At 35.0% G+C, this 24,839-nt stretch overlaps 1 protein-coding gene across 1 annotated transcript; it reads left to right on the top strand.

Moving 5' to 3' along the window:
• Positions 1-2,834: 2,834 nt before the first annotated feature.
• Positions 2,835-9,474, top strand: LOC110445899. The gene is made up of 5 exons (XM_021490749.1): positions 2,835-2,951; positions 3,603-3,950; positions 6,917-7,066; positions 7,475-7,538; positions 8,935-9,474. The coding sequence occupies exons 1-5, from the start codon at positions 2,870-2,872 to the stop codon at positions 9,023-9,025; spliced, it is 735 nt and encodes a 244-aa protein (XP_021346424.1). The 5' UTR covers positions 2,835-2,869; the 3' UTR covers positions 9,026-9,474.
• Positions 9,475-24,839: the final 15,365 nt, after the last annotated feature.

The raw sequence follows: 24,839 nt of genomic DNA, 5'->3' as shown, positions 1-24,839 counted from the left end.
ATTTCGCCCAATTGCAATACCGGAGACAATAAGGGGGGACAGGTAACACGTTTAACCGTTCCTCTCATTAGTTTATTCCGACGTCTATCAAAGTTGACTAAGATAACATAACGTATGTCAGACCTATATTGTCTGTGTCATTTCATTATGAATCTTGCAATCCCTTTTAGCTCAAATCCTTCTTAACAAGAGGAGTTCAAGTAACCTATGGTATGCCTAAAAATGGCAGGATCGAATGTTATGTAGTGCAAGCATAATCTTTAAATGAACACTTTTATACAGATTATAAGATTTGGAGATTATTTTAATTTAATTTTGAATTCACAATTTTGTAAGCTAATGATGTTTTGGATGAGGTCGGTATTCAAAACAAATAAATGTTTAAAATACTGTAAATTACTTGTGTTATTTGTCCATATCAATTATGAGGCTGATTTTGGTAGCTTATCTACGTGGATCATGTTCCTTATATCGTATTAGGTTAGCTATATGTTTAAGATATATATATGTATTAGTATTAATATTGATATTCGAATACTATAAAGTATTTAAACCATTTACTGTGCTTGATTATATTCACTATATATTTAACTATAAGTTACCAAAATATCGCAAATGTGATATTGAATTGCTTTTAATAACTTGTCAGAGTTATCGGATAAATTGTAAAGCTACGTCCAATAAATAAATGAATAATGTTTTTTTTCTTATTTTTTTCAATCACAAAAAAACTGACTGGAGTTGAACAAGGAAAACGTGTACTTGAACTCCAAGCAAGTCTTTTTTAAATTTGTGTCTAAATAACTGTGGTTTTTGTTGGTGCGCACACGTCGAAATATTGACCTGGGAAAAGGATTAGCCGAGACAAAACCAAGGTCAATATGATTTTCCCGTTCATATAACCGCACATTAATCGAAGCTACATGTAAGTGCTTCAGTGTCATATTTGACGTAAATTTATGATGCATTCTTAATATTGAGATAAAAAAGCACCCAGCATCCGGCAGAGAGCATTGTGACGTTAATTTCGAAGTGACGTTTTAACTGGTACATTATCTTGTTTTCTGAAAGTTGTACCATTTAGTCAGTATCGCACATCCCTGTCCTCCTCTTGATAATGCAAAATAAGGAGTTCTAAGAACAATGGTACCACAAAATAAGATACCCTTATATAACGTGTGTGGTTTGTCATTCCTGCTCATATCTGTATTTCAGTGATAGTAAGTGTCGTGGCTAACTCCACGCCGGAAGTGGCCAGTGGTGTGGACACAGTCAATGTCACTTGCTCGGTCACTGGACTTCGTCTGTTTTACGATTGGTCGCTCGACATCCGGCGAAACACGTCCAAAGACTCTACGGATGAAGAACTACTCATCTCTCTGGTGCATGATGGTATAACTAATATCACCTGGGTAGTCTGGTGGAAACCAGAACTGAAGACAAGGGCAAACTCCTCTACTGACCTAACTCAGACAGATACTGCGACTTTCGGAATACTTTTTGATAGTGATCATGTGACATGCCTGGATGGTGGATCATATAGATGTGAGCTGTCTGGAGATACACCATCAGGCGAGAACATAAAAACGAACGATACAGCATATGTACTGGTGATCGGTGAGGCATTTATTCAAATATATCTAAATTTCATAGAGTTTCCCTTAATTCAAACTTGAAATGGCTTGTTCAAAACACCGCTGTCATTATTGTATTACTTTGAAAATGAGCATTCGTGATATAAATATGCGGCCACATACGCTACATTCGTTGTCTGCAGTTGCTAAACAGAAGCAGATTCATAACCTTTACAAATCTTGAACACGCACTCTCAAACCAAAAGGTGTGTTTTTTACGTGCTATTCTGATTGATGGCCTGTAACAACCATGGTGACTGTTGGTTTTTCAGTTAATCCTGGCGACATAGACGAGGTGAGAGGTGAGGGTGATGATAGCGATGTCGTTAGAGGTGGTGTATTTCCTGTGGGGTCGGGCCTCGTTCTCACGTGTAACAGCTCGGTAGGGATTCCTCCACTCGACATCAATTGGTGTGTGATGACCAGTGCGGATAGCGAGTGGTCAGTCTACCCCAATACATCCCACATCACGCAGTCTGACCCTACGGCAGAGTCGTGCGACCAGAGGAGGATCAGCACACTGACCACGGTAGTGAAGGACATTGCTTTGTCGACTTTGTTCCTGTGCGAGGTCGGACAAAACCTGACCTGTGGACAGAGTCTCCTCAGTGCAACCTTCTCGCTATACGCTGGTAACTACACATATCATATATTCATGCTTTCAAATTCGTTCAAAACAAACCGAGCACAAACAAGAATAACCCAATCCGCTCTTTTTACTTCTATCATTATGATAATCACAATACAATACTGATTAATTTGTACCCAATTACAACTTCTCTTTAAATAATGTTTTGTTCGATTCCTTGGGCCGAACGCATAAACAATTACCGCTTAATATCGTTAAACTTTAAATTACTGCATCTTACCATTAAGCGTTTTATGTATGCACATGCTTATATTTTACGAATTTAGTGGATGTGGGTGTGGCTATCGAAGGATCGACTTCTGTGATTGGTGGGATAGACGAGCTGAATATCACGTGTTCTCAATACGCGTCCGGCATTGGTCTGCTAGAAAACGCTACAATAAGTATATATCACCAAGCAAAAGGCTCACAATTGCACCTTTTGGTGTCTTTGACATACAACAACAATGCCGGAAGTGACGTATATACATGGCACAACCCTGAAATGGCAAATGTTTGGGTAGCAACGGGAAGTTTAACACCGCTAAGCACAGGATACCTACAGCTGACACTACCTGGACCGGATGTGACTTGTCGGGAAGCCGGTATGTACGAATGTGCGCTACAAGGACAGGTTGGGCAATACACTTACGTCACCAGAATGGACCGGCTGGATGTTGACGTGCAAGGTAGGAGGTATAAACAAATCCTACTAACATGTGTCCTGTTATATTAATTGAACTTAATTAATCCATAGAAATATTCCTGTTATTCTGTTATCTTTGTTTGTATTGGTTCTAACTTCATAACAATAGTTAAGATCAATTGAAGACGGTATACTTGGGAGACACTGCCAAAAAAAGAATTAAAGAAAAGTATTTGAGTCCCCTCTCATTTCTTACGATAATATACATTGGGCTATAATAAGCCTATATTTTCCCTGAACTTGTTTGGGATTTTGTAGGGGACAAATAATTCAAATGAAAATCATAGAGGTAATCATTTGTAGATGTGATATATCATTGTGCGTTATATTTTAATTTAATGGAATAGGAAGGTAAGTAAACATACTCCTTTTTTTAGCGGCATACAAGACTTAGTTAAAATAATATTTAAAATATATCAAGACACCAAACAGCAACGTTTATGATTTCAATATTTTTTCAATCTTAATTTATTAAGGATATTTCACAGTTTCTGTCCAAAAAAATGCAACTCAATATATGCTAACGAACAATAAATGTAAAACGCTAATACCCGAGTTAAAAGAAAATGATAATACAAATAACATATGTGTAAGATAATACCATATACATATATTTTTTTACTTTTTTGTGTAGTGCTACCTGACAGAATTGAGCCCATCGAGGGAGAGTGGGGTACCACTGTGGTGACAGGGGAGGGACGATTCCCCGTGGGAGGGACAGTAACTCTTCTGTGTAACAGCACGGTCGGTGATCCACCTTCTAACCTGTACTGGATCGTCAAGCGTGCTAACGACACAGATTATATATTTCTCAATGACACTGACCAATCACAACCCTCCGTTTCGGAATCCTGTCAGCTCCGACGTACGAGTCGCATCGTGTGGACAGTCACATCGGCCTACGAGGAGACGCTGTTCGTGTGTGCGGTTGGCCCGACGAACATCTCCTCTCGACTAAACACAACATTTACACTTTTTGCAAGTATGAACAAAATTAAACTATTGATGTAATACGGTAAAGCATTGTTTTGTCGTCACATTTGCATGAGTGGGTGATACTTCGAGGGACGTATACTTACATTCGATGCAAGCTAGCTAAATGATTTGCAGTATTTTCTGATTAAAAGCCAACGCAAACTGTGTGCCTAGTTGTTATGGAAGACTTGAATTTCAATGCTCAATATTTCTCTTTTCTTTTGAATATTGTATAAACCATATACTCACGACAGAATCTAGAAAAAATAATTGCGTATGTGGAACCAAAAGGTTATAGTCAATCAATGAGGGTGCACAAGTAATCGAATATCTAATGGGTAAGTACCAAATTAAAATGGCGCAGATATATCCTTCGTTTTAACTTAATGCTTGAATCTGTACCAAGATATATGTATATAATTGATGAGTGAGAATATGATATTTAACGTTTTTCTTTCTATTTCTCTTTGATTTTTATAGTAAAAACATTTAATATCTGTAAAACTGTAAATTATTTAAGGTTGTTGTATGTTTTTAACTGCACCCGACAGATGTTTTTGGGGTTATTTAGTCAAAGCAATATTTAGAAAAACTTAACTATTTTGTCGTCAGCATATTAACATGGTTATAAATGTCCTAATTCAGAGCAAAAATACTTCATTATACAACCTGTTGAGTTTTTCTTTGTTTTGTATTCATCTCTTGCTTTTTTTTTAAGACCTTATCTTCATCGAAAATTTGAGGGAATAGTTTTGCATGCAGATCTAGTTGTTCTTTCACGTTTCTTTGATCTCTTTTTTAGGTCTTTAGCCTTTTAGTTGACATCAGTCATCCCCGGAGTCAAGTGAAATGTTCCCGTAAATTTTGACGGTCAAAAAACACATCGCGAAAGCAAATTTGTGGGAATCAAAAACATACTGTAGATGCTCTACTGATATTCTTTGTTTAAGGCTTATTTTTGCTGTTGATGAGCTTTATTGCAAGTTAATACTTTTAAGCTTGCCGATTTACACTCATATACATTACTTACGGGGAGGCTAGCAATGATACACATGTTAACGGATGAAATATATTGATGTCCCTGTATTTGATATACAACGATATTCATATTGGAAAAACCATGGTTTTCAAGAAACATTAAAAAATAAATATTCCGAATGCAACATCCGAAAATCCTTCGAGGGCCATTTCCACCGTGTCTGTGCTGTTGCTTTAGGTCAATCCAAGCTCCGCCAATCTATCACCTGATAGGTTTAGTAATTTATAAGATAAGAAAGCTACAGAAATTGCAAAGAAAGTTGATATGCTACACCGAAAACAGCAAAAAGAAGTCGTTCATTGTGTTTTAATATCAGGATTCGCATATGGCTAGTATGGAACTAGCTTCCTTGACAGCAACATCAGGGCGATGATGGAGATATAACAGTGTTAGCTTATTATGTTTATGTCAAGTGAATATAGTAGAGGTATATTATTACTTATATATATATACGTATTTACTATTTACGCTGACATTCACTCAGCAACCGTTTTCTGGAAACATAGGTTATCATATCATAACCTGACTATTGCACATGACATGTTTTCATCACGTTGACAACAATACAATTGAGCAGAGCTATGCATTTTGTTTCTGCGAATAGGACCCAATTATGTGAAGTCGTTGAGAGTATATATGGCCGGAGTTAACCGTAGGTATTTTAGCCTGTTAATTTTATTAAACCGATCACACGTTACTAAGTTTTGAAAATGAGTATGTTTTGCTTTCTGATCTGACTCATTAAAGGGAAAGTTAAGAAACATTCTCAAACATGTACTGTTAATATAATGTTGGGACTACCTTTTGATAACCTGGCAAAAATTGGAGCTATTTTTTAAATAGTGTTGGTCATATACATAATTGTTAATGGTTAGGGGATATTACGAACAAAACAATTTTAAACCACCGAAGTTTAAATGAAGTCATGATTCGAACTCAAAATCGGTTGAATGTTTTGTTAGGATTAAATATAAGCAAATACATGCAAGCCATTGAATATTCTGACTTGATGATGGGTTAAGCGGTTTACTGACGAGTGCATTAATGAGGCCCAATCATGGACACCCAGGTGAAAAGGAATATTGGATTATTATGCTACCGGAAAGACAGTGATGTCTTAAATAAATTGACCATTGAGTAAGGATAGTCAGATCTTGGTTTTTGTAATAATAGTGTATTTTGTAAACGAGATGTATGGATAGACAGGCTGGAGTTCTTCCGGGGGTGACAGTTCCCTTATTACGTATTTGTACTGATATTTGTCACTGTATTCCTTGTGTTTCTCTGAAATATACAGCTTTTTACTGCTGTATTGCCGTCAGTTGCTTTTGTGCACTGCAATGGTAATTACCATTTTGGTGACGTAGCGAAAGAACCTTTTCACTGTTTGTTTGTAAAAAAATATATAATTATTTATTTATGCATTTAGTGTTTTTTTTATATTCATGTTTTAAATGCTATTTCTACGTCAAATTTACATAAATTGTTAATAAAAGGAATGAAGCATAACATAACATTACATAAAATAACAAAGAAATGATTTAATCATAAGTTTTGATGTTCTACTATTTTATATTGCACATATAACAATATTTTGTCCCGTATGATATTCTAAACAGGCTAGCGGTAAAAATGCTAGATCAGTTATTGTCAGCTTGATTGGTTGCTTCGAATAACAGGGAAGCTTTTTGTTGAAAAAAAAATATAAAAAAATCGTGCAATGTGTTCAGTAACAACAAATGTATCCCATTCGTGTGGCTTACATTTTGATATGTTCGTTACGTGCTACTCACTCGTGAAAGATATCAAAATATTAGCAACACACTTCTATTTATTCCTTTTTTTGTTATGAAACACGTTATTTCAACTTATATTCATCTCATTTGTTGTGTGTGTTTTTTGTGTAACTGTGTCTGACTTTGCATTTTGTTTAGTATCCTGCGAGGGAGATTGCACAGTGGTGACAACAGCAGTGCCCAATCCGTCGACCGGTATAACGTCAGGAGTGATTGCGGCGGCCGTCGTCACACCTTTGATTTTCCTGGCCATGCTTATCACTCTTGTCGTTATGTTGAAGTTTCCAGGTAATTAAATATATACGTACGAAGATAAAACTATAAATTATGGACAGGTAGTGTCGTATTTGTAAATAGTGCTATTCCAGACAGTTTTATTTTCGATATAATGGCACATTATATGAAGCACTACATTCTATTTCTGAATTTAAATCAAAATTCGGCTAATAACGTTTTGAAGACACAATATTAATTATTTCAACGTGTAACATCGTAATACAAGTGTTAATACCCTGAATTTACAAACGTCTTGTTGGGTTACTGTTCCAGTTTTTATATATTTTTGATATTTTTATTAATAATTAGGTAGTATTTTTAAATTATAATTCCTTATTATCACTATGTTTTTAAAGATTTTATATTTAATGAAAAAATAATGTTTATGTATATATTCGAATTTCTTATCTAATAATCAAGGTGCCCGGGCTGTACTTTGCAAACGGAAATCCATTGAAACCAAGGTGAAGCCATATGCTTCTAGGTAAGAGCAACTATGGCAGATTCTTTATGCAAGCTGGATTTGGTATCATGGTGATACGTAATATTGATTGGATATAAATGTTTTCGATACAAGTTTTAGGCTGTACATTACAGCAGTAAACTTCTAGTAATTATCCCCTTTCAAGTATGTCACACTCATTTGTGTCAGTTATTTCCATCGGTTGAGTCTACAGGCATTATTATATGATTAGTTACGTTGAGTTATTTCTACTGGGGAGCTTTGGCTTTAATGCATAACTACTGTTTACAGGATCAAAGTATTTGTATATGGCCCTGGTCATTGGTTAATTAGAAGTCCCGTCTAAACATTTAACACTTTAAAAGCAACGGGATTTGGTTTTAGGAGTATAAGGTTTTATACATTTCGACTACATATCACCTGCCAGTAACGATAAGTTATTCATGTTAATGTATCACCGTATCTGTAGTTCCATTACATAATAAGTTACATGCCATTGAGTGTTATCAATACCCTCTGCTGCGGATCAAAGTGAAAATGTTCGTAAACTAGTCTGAAGCTCTACAGGATAAGTTAAATAGGATTTTTTTCCTATGTGAGCCTTTATTGTAGGTAATATTTATTAAGTTTTATGATGGTCAATGTTATCAGACCGTATATACATAAGTAGCTAATCATGAATATTGTATTACGGGGTATTCTTCTTATTTCATTTTCCTATGTGAGCCTTTATTGTAGGTGATATTTATTAAGTTTCATGATGGTCAATGTTATCAGACCGTATATACATAGGTAGCTAATCATGAATATTGTATTACGGGGTACTCTTCTTTTTTTAGAATTACTTTAATTTCGGGATTTGAAGCACCCTTCCTCAAGTTTCAACAGTCGTTTTGACCAATTTGAACGTACGCCTAGATTGTGTTAATAATTAATCTTAAAAGAACGAACACGCTTTTATGTTTTGTGAATTTAAGTTTTGGGCATACCGTACCAATTATCAAATAGTATAGGTACAATCGCTTGTATGTGTCGTACGTTCATTGTTCAGGATACAAGTTGGTAGACGCAGCTGGTGGACTTCTTAGTCTCCAAAGTGTGCTGCTGCAACCTTGGTCATCTCTTTTGAGTATTTCAGACAAATTTGAATTGCCACAATTTTACCCCCTTAGACTGATAGAGTGAAGTAGAAAAAATAAGAAAATACTAAATTAGTCTTTTTGCAGTTAAATGTAAAGTTGCGAAATAACTGCTATGGTAGGAATAGCTTAAATGATATAACACCAACATGTAAATGTGCCCCGCTTGTGAATTATAAGTTATTAAGTTTTTATTTTAAGTTTCAATATATGAAACCAAATTACAAATTCAAATTCGTTATGAACTCTGTCTAACAAGTATATCCTTGAACTTGTAGATTGGATATTCCCCAAGACCTGAATGGCACGGGTACGTCAGCGCCCCCTACTGGTACTTCTCTGACAAATGGACATGGATCATCCATATAAAGGCTGTAATCATTACAGCGTCTAATCAACACACATGTACTACACGTGACATAAATTTTAAAATCAGAAGAAAATAACGACGGAATGTTACCCAACCACCTGCTTGGACTGAAATGTCATGAAATGCAAAAACGTTTAACGTGATTATATAGAGGAACAAATGGTTAAAGATGACATTTCATGACTTTTTTAGCGGAATACAAGACCTAGTTAAAATGATATTTAAAATGTATCAAGACACCAAACAGCAACGTTTATGATTTCAATAATTTTTCAATGTTAATTTATTAAGGATATTTCACAGTTTCTGTCCAAAAGTTTCCAGCTCAATATATGCTAATGAACAATAAACGTAAAACGCTGAAACCGGAGTCATTGTAGAATGCTAGCTGTGAGCGCCAAAATGACAGCATCGGCTGTATGCTCCCCAGGGAGTCGAGAAAGATATTGGCTGGTTTCAAAGGCCCTATAACCGCGGATAATAATTTGTGAACCGCTTTGAGACGACCTACGAACTAGGTTGTGATAAAGCGGCATATAAGAACTTCGAACTATTATTATTATCATTAAAAACTGTTTTCATAGCTGGTATTGCTTGGCATGATTTTATATTCTAAACATAATGAAACTAACACGATTATTGATTAACACACATTACAGTCAAAACTTAGTCGATACCGATAGTCCGCGGACAAAGTTGCCATGTATACATAGCGACATTGTACATTTTGTATGAATATGCTTATGATCAAATGATCAAGCAGATGAGGGACGCTGAAGTATAATTAAGCAATGAATGAGTAATTATGCTGTATTTAGTTATTTCCAACAGTTTTTGAACAGTAAATTAAATGTTAACAACCATGAAAATGATGATGTCACAAAAGAGATTGATGACGTCACAATAGCAAATGTTATTATAGTCTCATAACAACATGTGCCTTCTCAGTGCATTGCAATGGAAGGATGTATAGGAAATGTAAATATACTTAATTACAGCATAACCTCGATCTATCGCCACCCGTTTTATCGCCAAACTCGCATACCGCCATCAATTTGGTCAGAACCGATTTCCTCACACTTAAATGCACCCGTTGTACCGCCAAACTCGGGTACCGCCATATGCCACAATGTTTTGAGAACAGTCGTTCAAATACCCATTTGTTGGCCCCCGTAAACACCGCCACGCTCCATCAAAGAAATTGACCTATATCGTTGATTTCACAGTTGACTCAGCCCTTGGGGTCAGTTTTAGATGGTGTAACTATGTATAGTATGTGTGTCTAATCAATGTATTAATTTACATCTGAATACAATTTACCATTTGACCTCTGTTGGTTATTTATTTCATTCATTCACATCATATGGCTTCTCACATGGCTTCTTTAAAGAAGGAAACAGGTAGTGAAGATATTCAATTCATTTTACAATTAAACGTCGGATTGTGGAGGATAATTGGACCAACAAATCGAAATTGATTTGATGATACCGACGGTACACCGTCGTACTGCTCATCATGCGAATACTGTATTGTTTTGCCGCGAGACTGTGACGTACCGCATCTGGCTATCACAGATAAAGGTGCGGGTGCGGATTTCAGCGATCGCCGTGTTACAACAAGTCCAAACAGACTTGATATCGATCCCGATTTACGTTTGACTATGATACCGCTTCTTGCAATGCTCAGATGCTTGCAACCCACTTAGGTATTATTGGCCGATGACATTCTTCATGTGCAAAAATCCCGACAAGACAGACCCTTGACGACATTCGCGTAGGTTTAGTGGCAGAGAAACAGGATATTGGGACGGTTCTTTACTTAGTCGAACACTTACACTTGACTACAGAGTCTGACGTACAGAAATGATGGCATTTGCAGTTTGAGAAATGCGAAAATTAGCACCGCAATACAAACATTACTTGACGATTGTAAGTATGTCTGCAAATACTGGCACGTAAAACTGACCCTTTCGCCGCGGTACTCGTTAAGTGTATATCACCAAATCTAAATCAATATTTCCGAACTAATTATTCTTTCAAAAACGGTGTGTATATTAAAAACTGCATGTATACATGTATATTTGATTTTTCATTGGTAAGTGTTGGGTATGTGCGCCGAAACAAACAAGCGTTCATTCACCTGTCATTTAACAGGGACAACTCGTTGTACCGCCAAACTCGTTGTACCGTCAATATGTCTTTGGACGGAAGGTGGCAGTATATCGGGGTTATATTGTATAATGCTTGTTAAACGCACTATGCCGCGTTGCATCGTTCATGCATACTGTATCGATCTACACATATGAGAAGTGATTTATTAGTTTGCTTTTGGCTCAGAGAATCAACGGGAATTGTGTGATTGTCTAGTTACTGGGCTTGTAAAATGCAATTGGGGTTGGCTAAAAGGTTTGGTTTAGTCAACTTTTTATTTTACCTCTGCGTGTACTTGTTCCATGTGGTACACATATGCTATATTTCAATCATTCAATTATTATATAATAATCTCTTAAATCGTTCAGTACATTTTATATAGTATAGTTATGTATATACGACATTTTATATAGTATAGTAATGTATAGAGGACATTTTATATAGTATAGTAATGTATATAGGACATTTTATATAGTATGGTAATGTATATAGGACATTTTATATAGTATAGTTATGTATATAGGACATTTTATATAGTATAGTAATGTATATAGGACATAAGTTAAAATAAGTTCATTAATATCTTCTGACAGGGTAGTATAATCTAAAGTTAACAGAGTTGAACTAGAATAATCAATACGGTCATGAAATTAATGGACTAAATACCTAAAATTAGAGTAAATAGGACAAGTAAACAAAAAATATCAGTATTTTCACAAGGTGAACCATAGGCACAAATTGGATCTGGGATAAGATGATCTATTAATTTATATAAATGTCCTTGGCATCGTTTATTAATTGGCACAAAATAATATTTAATTTTCGTGGGCTACAATTTTCAAAAGTATTAGAAATAGCTTTAAGATTTCTTTTGAAGGAACTTAGGCTAACTGATCTGGTCAGCGAAGGATCAAGACTATTCCCTGCCTGCAAGGCACTAGGAAAGACGCTTGTGTTATAAATAGTAGTTCCTAACCTTGAGATATTGAAAAATCTGTGGTGACGCAGGTAATGAATGTTTTGCTGATGATTAATAAATGGTTCAATTATATTAAACAAATAATCAGGGGTTAAATGATTTATAATTTTATACATTAAAATTAATTTGTGCTTATGACGCCTAGATTCTAATTTCCCATGTCAGTTTCTTGATATAGTTCACAATGTGAAGTACCTCTTCTAACAAGCAGTAATAATTTGCATTGCATCAATCTGTACAGATTCTAATAAATTTTATTCACCAAATGGAATCAGAATATTCCAAAATTGGTCTCACAAACGAATAATATAATGTGTCACGAGTTTCCTATCCACTTTATGTTTCAACGTACGTAACACATTTAGTCGTTTACATGCTTTATCGTATATATCATTAATATGATCCCCCATGTGCTTTTTGAATTAAATACAAGTCCTAAGTGTTTATGGAATACATTTGCCTGAATAACTTGATTATCACAAATCAACGGAGGGTGAACCCTATTTTTCTAACTTACAGTTAGTGCAACTGTTTTATTAGGATTACGATTAATTTTCCATTTTTTAGCCCAAGAATTAATAGATTCAAGGTCGTCATTTAACTCAGCAGTTGGAGTTACAATATCATCATCAACAATAACATAGAGAGAGGTGTCATCAGCAACTACTTTTATAATGGTGTTAATTTCATGAGTTATATTATTAATAAAAAGTAAGAATAAAAAGGTCCAAGTACAGAGCCTTGTGGAACACCAGCAGTTATATGTTTAAATGTAGAATTATAACCATCAAAGATAACTCTTCTATTTTCTATTAGTAAGTTAACTTTCAGACCATTTATACAAATTACCAGATATGCCATATTTTTTCAAAACCCCAAGCGGCGCGCAAATACTTTGTCCACTTCCGGTTCTTCCCTGTGCACGAAAGCCTTCTGGGAAATTGAGACCGCATACTGTCTGCAAAAATATGATGGTTAACCCTACAGTATCCGTATTGTTTTACATTTTACTAGTGAAATATCATCAATATATACGAAATATCATATCTTCACATGTAAAGATGTCATTCTTAGAATTGTCAAATCTGAAAGGTACATTTTATTCTCTGCGTAGATTTTCAGTTTTAAGTTTAGATGAAATGACGTCAGACAAAATTTGGTTGTGTTGTATACCTTTGCAGCATCCAGTATTGTTACCTGATAATAGCAGCAAACGGCAAAATTGCAGTAAAAACCCGTTCAAAATGGCGCTCTGCTTTGTTGTCAAGCGTGACGTTATTAGAAATTAGCGTAAAAAAAACGCAACACATTCCCGCGCTTTTCTGATGTAGCAATATTTGCGTCGCGTGAAGTGAAAAAAAATATGTCAGAAATAGAAAATGTAATTGTTTACACGTTTGGTTTGGTTTAATTTTGTTTAACGTCCTATCAACAGCTAATGTCATTAAAGGACGTGCCTCCATGTGTGTAGTGTGTGCCTGCTTGCTCGTGTATATGCAGGAGACAGAGCATGTTGGTGCTTGCCTCCTTGTGAAAGCGCGGATCTGATGCCGACTTTATAGTGCTATCTCACTGAAATGCCATGCAGAAGGCACCAAGCGCATCATTGTTAAGCAGGGAATAACAACTACCATTTTTAAGGACTTTGGTATGTCCCGACCTGGGAACAGAACCCATTGCCTTCCTCACCTGGGCGAACGCTCAACACTTTAGACCAAAGTGAGGTGTTGCCAAGCAAGGCGATAGGAAATAAAAGGTAGAAAGGAGTAAATAAGAAAGATAAAGATCTCAAATATTGCAATGGGTGCAGCATATTTATTATGGTCGCTTTTGTGTCCCCAATTAGAGGACACCAAATAAAATCCCCTATTCTGCAGTGGTTTCCCCATTAGTCGCCTCCTACAATAGGTGGGTAACAGCAAGTATATTCTTTTCCCCATCCCCCATCTGCAGGGGTGTTGTTTTCCCGTTCAATACGATATATTTATTTCAATTGTATAAAACGAATATTTGATAATAAAAAACAGTGTTGTGACAAAATGTGTCTTCGTAGCAGTCTCGAGAAGTAATACTATTATTCAAAGAGGGGCTACCATTGACGTATTAAAAAAGAATACGGTTGATATTTTATCCAAAGATTGCATTGTGAAAAGAAATATGTGTAAAAATCACTGCAATTTTGACAAAAGTTATAAATAACAGTTTATGCAAATCATGTTATGTCTTTTCTCTCTCTCAGGAGATGACGTTATTACCAAACCGTTAACATTTAAACGTGCAGTTAAAAATGTACATTTGCTAGCTGTGGGACAATTATTGAGTGAAAAAAGTGCCAAATGTAAGGACATTGAGCATGAACGGAATATTCTGAACGGCAAAATTAATGCCATTAACAAATAATATATACATTCTCTGTAATCATAATTCAATACATTCAAGTATGCATGATCCGTTACCTCGATCCTGGTTGCTGGATTGTCAGAAAGTCATTTTTATAAAAAAAAAAAAAAAAAAAAAAAAAAAAAAAAAATTAAAAAAAAAAAAAAAAAAAAAAAAAAAAAAAAAATATTGCACATAGGAAAATTTAAATTGTATTTCAACTTTAATGACGTCAGATATTACATTTAAACGACGTTACGTTTTGGAACATGCCGATCCTTAAAAGGTACATTAATAATAACACATCAACTAATGAGCGTCCCTGCTTACAGATAACGACAGACGAGGAGGCATGATTCGAGGATATTTTACATTACCATGTTCTTACCTGTGTCGCCCAGCGATTGGTTTTGTCCTTTTGCATCTTCACTGTCCCGTCCAAGGCCTCTTTGAGGTTCATTTGTTGTTTTCCTGTCTTCATCAGACGTTCTGTCATCATATTCGGGTAAAACAAGTGGATAAAAGTTACTTAGGCTGTGTCAGTAAATGTGCTCGTTAAAAGGAAACATCTAGCAGGTGACTGTTGACTCTGAATATAAATGAAAAGCCCGTCACTGACTCTGACCTCAATCTGTTATTCACTATTCTCACGCATGAATTGTTTTACCGGGAATATGGAACAGAACCCTTTTGATAGAGACAGGTCAAAAATTAAATAATTGCGAGACTTTCCTCAACAATTACACAAAAACAGTCGGAAGTCATATTAGAGACATCCGGAATCACAGACTATTCCTCTATTGATTAACCCAACTAATCAACAAAGTGCTGCTGACAATATTGAAAAAGCAGAAATTCTTAACAAATATCTTTGTTTAATATCAGATATAGATGATACTGAAACGCATATACCAATACTTTAATCCAGAGCCGCTGATGTACTGGAATCAATTATCATCACAAGTGAAAATGTTAATGATATTTTAAAAAACACCTCTTAAACTAGGAAAAGCGTTCGGGCATGACAAAATAAGGCATACACTACTGAACAATACTGCCATTTCCATTTACAGGCCTATAGCTTTATTATTTAATATGTCATTGAGTAATCATTTTTACCGGAGTACTGGTAACAAGCTATTGTTTTACCATTTTTCAAGAATTGTGATTGACTGTCAGTGTCAAATTATAGACCAATATCGTTATTATCATGTGTCAGTAAGATATTTGACATAGTTGTTTTCAAATATTTGCAAAACTACTTTTTAGATAACTCATTGTTTTACACTTACCAATCAGGTTGTATGCCAAATCAGTCCACAGTTCATCAACTCATTAAAATAAACCATACTATTTGCTATTCACTTGAAGAAAAAACCTTGAATATATTTTTATTTTTTCTGACATCTCAGAGGTATGGCACAAGGAACATATATTAAATCTGAAAGCGTACGGGATTAAGGGGAAATTACTAGAATGGATGACAAGTTATATTACACAGCAAGACCTTCTTGATAATGACTATTCTACTACTGAAAATTTAAGAGCTGATGTCCTTCAAGGTAGCGTATTGCGCCCCTTATTGTTTTTAACATATATACATGATATTACTGACAATTTACTTAGTATATCTAGGCTATTCTCTGATTCACACATCACTACCATATGCATCAGCATCACCAGCAGAACTAGAAACAACATTGAATGCAGATCTTGAAAATCTAAACAAGTGGTCTTAAAGATTGCTTGCTACATTCAATCCAGAAAAAAAACACCAATTCTGCAAATAACAAACTCTAGAAATATTCCAGATATTAGACTACAATTTGGAAACTCTCAATTGACATTAAAAAAAAACCAGACAGTTAGGAGTTACTTTTAGTGCAAATATAAAATGGTCTTAACATATATATATGAAATTAACAATTCTTGCATGAAAACAAATATAGTTTCATATATATATATATATATATGCTCAGTGTGGCTGGGTGTTTTATTTGATAATGTTAGACATATTGTTGTCGTTCAGTTTGTTGTTACTAGAACATTTATGTCAAAAGATTGTACTTCTATAAATGGCTTTTTGACATTTTTATTTTTATTTTTCATAGTGTAATACTTTTATACTATGTCATTTCGTCATAGAGATAACTGTCAGGGGCGCCGACGTACCCATGTCGTTCAGGTATTGGGGAATATTCAACCTGCAAGTTCAAAGGTATACAATAAACCTATTACCAGGCGAATGTCATTTAGTGGACTAAGGAATTGATGAAATATATTGTATGACAGTATAACAAAAATATGGAAAGAAACAAATAATGAAAAGCAGACGCACCCACATCTAATATATAGGAATATGATACATTAAGAAGGTAAGATAACCAATCAAACATGTTGGTGACCTCACACATGATCTTAGGGTCCATGTCAACCTCTGCCACGTAATATAGGAGGACGTTCTTCTTTTCTGACATCATCCATCGGGAATTATCTCCGATGTATTGACCTGGCCAAGGCTTAGTAAGGGAGGTAATTTCGTTGTGTTATATTCAGATGTTCGTAGACACCAGTTCATATTCAGTAGTGGGAAACCAACCGTAGTGTTAAACGTAATATAGAGACAGAGATATATAATACTAATCAGTTGTCGAACTGTAACCAGTCTTCAAGACAGCCATAACATCATTGAGGCCGTCCGCATGACCAGCAAACATGACAAGTAATTAATTTTGAACTTATGTTGAAGTGTGTATTTGATAATCTCATGCACGTGTAGAAATATAATGCTAATACATTTGAATCGGTAAACAGGAAATATCTGTCTTTAAACACTTACAATACGCAGAACACGTGTTACTATTAAAAATATTCAAAAAGTGAATGCCTGTAAAATATGATTTTGTCCTGTTTAGTGTATTTATATGGTATATAAAAAGCCTATATGATTGAGAGTAATAAGTTTTTGACTCGGCTGAAAACTCCGTCCATTGAGACAAAATCCACCTATCAAGACCAGCATCAATGAACTCATGTGCGCGAGATGACGGGGCACCAAAGTCGGTTCAAGACATTTCAGACTTGCAGTTCGCAGCACCCTCGCATCACGTCTTACTAGCTCGAATAATTAGCCTCATGAGGCTCTCAACCATCTGACTTGGAGAACCTGTTGCCACGCCCCTCGCTTGGACTGACGAATCACTCCACCGGAACTGCTGCTTAAGAACGGTTAATTTTAGGTACTTAAACGTCATTTCTGAATCAGACGGTCATAATATCTCTTCTGTGGTCTAAAGCTGTATACGTGTCATGGTATGCATTGACCATGTAGGATGAGGATTGCATCTGACGTCAAACTCATCGTAATTTGATGGAAATAAATGTATCGAACTATGCTATGTTTATTATACCAAACTATTTGATAGAAACAATAGTTCTTTCCTTAGATTTGTATTTAAGGATTGTTCATATATTGAAATTATCACACATAAGAAAGTCTCAGTCCTAAATCATATTCGTCCTATCTAATTTGGATAGCCAGTCAACAGAACGTTCCCCTGACTCAGGCCTTTCGGAAATCCTTGATTTATGCCATCAGGATCACAGGCCAGATCACATTACAATCGGATTTAGGTAACTTCATCTTAGACAAGTTTACCGATATGGTAACAAAATTTTAACGTCACAATAAGCACAAAACATAATATATTAATATATCTACCAAGAAAGCGAAAGTCGTTTCTGGCAATAAAACAGAAACTAAGAGATGACTTATGTTCATTCATTCAAACTTACCGGTACAATTTTGTTTAAAAAAACAACTGGAAATAAACAAATTCAAAATGTCTTAAAAGACTGTCCAAAAGTAACAAATGAAACGATATCAATGAAACATATGCATTTAGAATCGACACTTTGTATTGACTCCATTTTTATATAAGCCTAAGCTGTGCGTATATATATATATATATATTAATTTTTTTTCCTAATCGTCCAGCTATCCCGTATAGCAGTCATGATGATGATTTTTTGTTAAATAACGGTTGTACATTATATATTGTGATAAATACCAAATATTGGGTTCCATAAAAACTAAATAGTTAACAAATGTATAGCGTGTGACTAATTTATCAGCAATGATATGATTCAAAACAATTAACGAGTTAATTTAGTAACCCCAGTTAAAGCAGATACCTTTAATAAAATGTTATAGTTATTGTCAGGTTTAAATCACATCACATATGTACATAATGTTAAAATGTTACATCACAGAACATGGGCAAAGCCAAACTGCTAAATAAACTATATACTACTAATTATAATTCAATTAACAACTTAATCCATACTATATTTGAACAGCAGCATATGTATTTACCGAGGTATTTAATCGTTATATCGAGAGTGCTATGCTAAAGACAGCTGTTATATCTTTAAATTTGCCGTTTTGAAGATTGTAAAGACATCGCCAGCAGAATTATAAACAGACATAATGAATGCACATGCAAATATATTTCATGAAAATTCTTACTTAATACCTTTTAACTACAAAAACAAAAACAGATAATCCTTACAAAAGTGTTGTGTATTTCGCAAATGTTTTCGTGTGCATTAAACAAAGTTGAACTTGATAATAGCGAAATGAACAATTTAGCTTCAGCATCTCGTCAGCTTCGAAAAAGAGGCTTCAATGCGATCTAGGGTTTTTATCATTTGCGTTAAACAGCTGCACTTATATGATCTGTTTGACAACGATGTAACATAACATGATAAAGATAACAGGGACAGGACATCATGTACAAGGCGGCTTTTAATCTGCGCAAAAGAATCGTTGTGAAATGCATTAACTAACCGCTGCATGCTGAATAATACGTCAGGCTCTCAAAAAACCGGATGGATATCGTTCCGTTTCACCAATCATAAATGACAGCGACTAACATGGTACATGAAAATACAAGATGCATTTATCCTCATTAAAACATTCCGCCTTGGACTGTACCTAAGTTTTCAGATGTCATGTCTTTAATATCAAATTGTTCAGATGCCACCCCTATTGTAGTATTATTTGGTAAATCTAATAGGGTTATGCGGTTCTGTTGATTGAAAAGTGGTATTATTTACTAGTATAAAAAGTTATTTCGCAAACACGAAAAACTTAATATGACTAAATAAATGATTTAATCATATACTTTTTAAAAACTTTTTGATAGTGCTACCTCCTCTTTTGTGAAAATATTCATGAAGCACAACCAAAGAGTGTGTATATGTGACGTTTCGATTAGTAGTACGATATGTTCTCTATCAAACGGCCTGTGAAGTGTATGCACACAAAGGTGTAAAATGTGTACGTGTTTTCCTCCAAACGATGTCGATTCGGTTACGCTGTAAGTGTATGAACAATTAGAGAATGGCATTTTTTTCTTTCATCATTCCAACAATACGTTTGAAAACAATAGTTTCGACACATGTAATCTACCTTTTATCCTTTTTTTCACAGGACATCCTCATCCCTGTTGAAAGCTGATTTCTGAATGTCTCCGTGGCGTGATAGCATTGTTTCTTGTATATGCTATCATTCATACAATAGGGGATTACAGATAAATCACACTCGACTTGACAAAAAGAGTCAGAACAAGAGAACGGAAGAATTAGAATGATGGGAGAACGAACTATTCACTGGTGACACGTGGAACTAATTTTCATTTTGTTAAAAGCAAAAACTGTTTTTCGAAATTTAATGAAAACTAACAATTAAAACCGATGCATTCCGACATTTTTTTTGATCAATGCATTGTTGCCTTCAAATACAAATACAATAGAAATATTGGAAGGAAGAAAGACACTTTTGTTTCAGAAAAATGACATGCAATAATAATCCATCTCTATTTAATTATGGGAAACATTCACAATAAGTAGAAAAGGAAAATTGCGAAGGTCTGATTACAGTTGATGAATTGTGGTAAAGTACTAGCTAACATGAAAAATACAAACGTCCCGTATCAGATTGGTTTACCAGCGAGTTTTACAATTTGTTTTGGAAAGATTTGAAATATTTCGTTTGTAAGTTTTCTATAAGTTCATACGGGGATACTTCATGATTGACCTGCATTTTGACGGTGTATACGGTAGTATGAACGCAGTTGGCGACAAACATATTTTATGGGGCGCGTTATAAATATAACGATGATATTAATGAAGTATATATATTTTTTGGTGACGATCTTTTGAATTACATTGAATCAAACAATGTATTGAATATGAAAGGAATGGAGTGAACATAGTTCAAGACTTGTTAGACAGTAATCATCATGTGTTGTCATTCAATGATATAAAGACTGCGATAAATTGATTTTTTTAATATTTTGCTTTAATAGACAACATTCCAAGAGAAAACATTTAAACATAATACGTCAACAAACATTCATGAGCAATCAATCAGAGAACAATAATTTTGAAAAAGACTTCTTCAAACAAATGGTCTAAGATATGTATAAAGCAATAGTTGCTAATCACAAACATTAACCAGTTGAAAAACAGAAAAAAATGGTACCGAAAGTTAAATACAAATATTAATGATGATATAGGGTTCGGGTGACAATTGACACAAAAAAAATTCAAAATCTACAATTTTGGATTCTTCATACAATATTAACAACAAATAGTTTTCCTTACCAAATTAAGGCTAAGGATGATGATATATGTGCTTTTATGAAGGTGCCACAGCATCAAATGGACACTTATTGTTTTAATGTGTGAAAAAGGAATTATGAAATGATTAAAAAGCTTGGTTGAATGACCTAAATAACACAATATTATTATCTATCAGATAAATATCAAGGATGTGGTATTTTTGGGAAAAAGGGTCCAACTATTATAAACTTCTTCATACTGATTATTAAATATCGTATCTATGCATGTCGGTTTAAAACTATTCAACCGTCTTTCAATGGTGAAAAAAGTCGAATTATTCAACATCAACAGATTGAAAAAGATATGTCTACATTGAATAGTGAAATGAACAAATGTGATCAAAAGTGATCTCCCCTTAAAATTAAAAAAGAAAAAATAGTAATAACAATTGTATATTCGGGTCAACTATCAACCTTTGAATAATGAAAAAAATACCTGGAAAAAGAATACTGGTATTTAAGTACACGTATGTTATATGTATGTCATATGTTAACGGTTGATCGTTTGTACGCGTTATGTTGAAAGCATGTTAATTGTCTTTATGTGTATGTGTAAATCGAAATAGCATGTCATGTATTGTAAATAGAATGGATGGCTGTATGCACATATTAATGTCGTTTGCAGTGTATATGTTGTCAGGCATGCAAGGGTGTATGTGTGTGGGTGTATGGGGTGTACTAATGTAATATGTAGTGTTTGTACCTGTATGTGAGTACAATTGTGTGTGATATTCATGGCTCCTGTAATATTTGTTGTCATCTCGAGTGTGTGTTTACCTTATGTATGAATACATAGTATGCAGATAAATTGTACATGATAGTACAATATTTATGTTTATGTGTCCATGTATGTAGGTTTAAATTGGTATGTGGGGCAAAGAAGTAATTCCAACAGTGTGGACAAGTTTAGGTTGTCAAATTTTCGGAGCGGTCCGCTCCTTTATCAAGACACAGTGAAACAGAACAGTTACATGTACATATACATCATATTACAAGAAGATAGAACTGATATACTATAATTGAAAATATAGCTATTATATAAAACCAATAGTCCCCTCGGCTAAAGACAGCCGAAGGCAGCAATTAAGCTGAGAGCATCGCGGACAAGAAACGCTGATAGTCTAAATATCAGAACGCTCGCTGGCTCTGCTCTATAGCGAAAGTACATTAAGACGACTCGATCAGTGAAACACAACGACGACCCGCCAAATCATAACCAAAATCGGAGAAGAATCTAGAAAACTCTTTAACTATCAAATATATGTAGATGACCTATTCTTGCGCAAGATGCACTGTCACATAAAGTGAGTCAACGAGAGATAAGAACCAGGAAGAACGAACGATATATCAAATACGTGGAACATGTGCACGTGGGAATCTGGCCCGGTAAATGTAAAAATTCTCAATTTCCTACGGAATGTCCACATTAGTCGCCTCCCAATTCTGCAGTGGATTTAACAGTCACAGCAGGGGGTCCACATTTAATCGCCTCTTTCGGTTTCCAGGAATGATGCATGAAATTATCAAATAAGTGAGTGCAGGAGGGATAAGTAGATGATATGGCTAAGATACTGTAAAAATCTGCAAAATTAATCTGACAACGGCTGTTGGTCACACACACTGACATGTAGCAGCAGGCAGGCGAGATAGCAGACCAACTATGCAGTAATGCACCATTAGGTCAAATACCCCCTGGAAGGAAAACGAGCGGATGACAACTGCCTATCGTTCGTTCATACCTCGAGGGTAGCGGGTTTGTAGAACCGTTCTCTCGTACGGCGACCGTTTCATCCCATGTAGGGCAATGATCTATGGCAACCACCTGCATATCTTTCCAACTGTGGCTAGGCATATTGAAATGCCTTGCCGCAGGGAAGTCTGGTTTGTTCTGCTTGATGGAGCAGCGGTGGTTGTTGATTCTGATATTGAGTCGGGTGCAGGTCTCGCCCAGGTACTGTAAATTGCATTGTTTGCAGGTAATAAGGTACACCACATTGACTGATGTGCATATCAGAGTTTGTAGTATGCGATACACTTTGTCGTTGATTGTACATTGAAATGTATCTGTTTAAATTGGTAGGTACTTTTATGTTTGTACATTTTCCCCCAGACATTCTTTTTGAATTATAACAAAATATTTACAGTTTCAAGTGATATTGACTCAATAACATTTGTTGAGATCATTATCATTATCACTCGATAATGATAGTCGTTATCGTGGGCGTAGTGATACATACACCGTGTACATATGTGTACGTCAACAACCCGGAGGTTTCCATTGCTATTTTTCGGGAGTAAACAGAAGTGCCTGGGATATCAGATGTGTACAACTCATTAGTGTATTCAAGCAAAGGATACACTGTTAAAATGTATACATACATTGTTGAAAGTTCTACATTCCGATGACGTCACGTTGTTTACAGCGCCTGATGAATATCACAGGACGGGTTTCGATAACTTTACATGACCTACATGTCATATGCCAGCCTAAATACTGATAGTTAGATCACAGCACACAAACTGGGTTTTGTAAAGATTTAAGTTAAAATCAAAATTATAAAATTACTTCATGAGTTTGTGTTTTTGTAGACACTATGCCTAGTTACCATTGCCGTGGAGTCTACAAAAACACAGGAGAGTTCCAAAACTGCGAGCCGTTGATGCCATATTATAGCATTCCGACATTAAATGGGACATCTTTGGAGATTAAATAAAACTGTTGAGATAAACTGGTAATGGAATGACAACGATATGATTTTATTATAACATGCTAAGAGTGCGAGTGAAGTATTGGACGAGTGCTCTGGGTTACGCAACTTTGCAAGTTGTGCTAAAAATAGCCGCATAGAGCCACTTTGAAGCAAGACCTATCGCTAATGAGTTTTGATTACATGTTAAAGAGCGAATATAAAAACCAATGTGATGTTTATTTTGATATGCAGCCGATTTTGCTCGTATGTCCTACTTTGGCGTATCATGTCACGGTGGCATTCGAAATGTGGCGCAAAGCGTAAACGGGCGTGCATGGAATGTAATATTAAAGAAAAGGACTATAAATATAAGGATTAACTTTCTATTTAGTTTAGGTTATCGGGTGATAACTACAATGGAACTCGGGTAAATTAATCATAATCGGCTTCGCCATTTACTCAATTTACCCGAGTTTAATAGAAAGTTAATCATTTATTACATATTACAAACAAAACATCATTTTCAGTAGCAAACTCACGGTTTATCTTGTGTAAATGTCAAAAATATAGCAATCCAAAGTCATTAAAAAACATGATTTTTGGCTTCTAAACTAGTTTATAAATAGAAATAGGAGGAATTGCTTGTGTAATTTAATATATCATTTCGATCAAATTAAATACTTTTATCATTGTGATGCATGCAAACGGAAGTGCGAATGTTTTGGAGTTTGAGAAAAAAATATATGAAAAAATGAAAGAATGAATAAAGGGAAAGTGGCCTTTTACGTGTGATAACATTATGTAAGAGGGACGATCCCGGTGCACCCCATCCCTGGCATCTCCCCCCCCCCCCCCCCCCCAAAAAAAAGGGGGGGAAAAAATTTTAATTAAAAAAAAAAAAAAAAAAAAAAAAAAAAAAATCAATAAAA

This window comes from Mizuhopecten yessoensis, unplaced genomic scaffold (assembly GCF_002113885.1).
Source record: "Mizuhopecten yessoensis strain PY_sf001 unplaced genomic scaffold, ASM211388v2 scaffold2411, whole genome shotgun sequence".
Taxonomy (NCBI): Eukaryota; Metazoa; Mollusca; class Bivalvia; order Pectinida; family Pectinidae; genus Mizuhopecten; species Mizuhopecten yessoensis.
This window is presented reverse-complemented; position numbering and strand designations above follow the sequence as displayed.

Bases quoted from the DNA above. Each gene is read 5' to 3' on its own strand.
- LOC110445899 (XM_021490749.1), top strand. From the start codon at position 2,870: ATGTACGAATGTGCGCTACAAGGACAGGTTGGGCAATACACTTACGTC. The intron at 3,951-6,916 runs GTATGAACAAAA...CATTTTGTTTAG, and splicing joins AACATTTACACTTTTTGCAA to TATCCTGCGAGGGAGATTGC. The intron at 7,539-8,934 runs GTAAGAGCAACT...TTGAACTTGTAG, and splicing joins GTGAAGCCATATGCTTCTAG to ATTGGATATTCCCCAAGACC.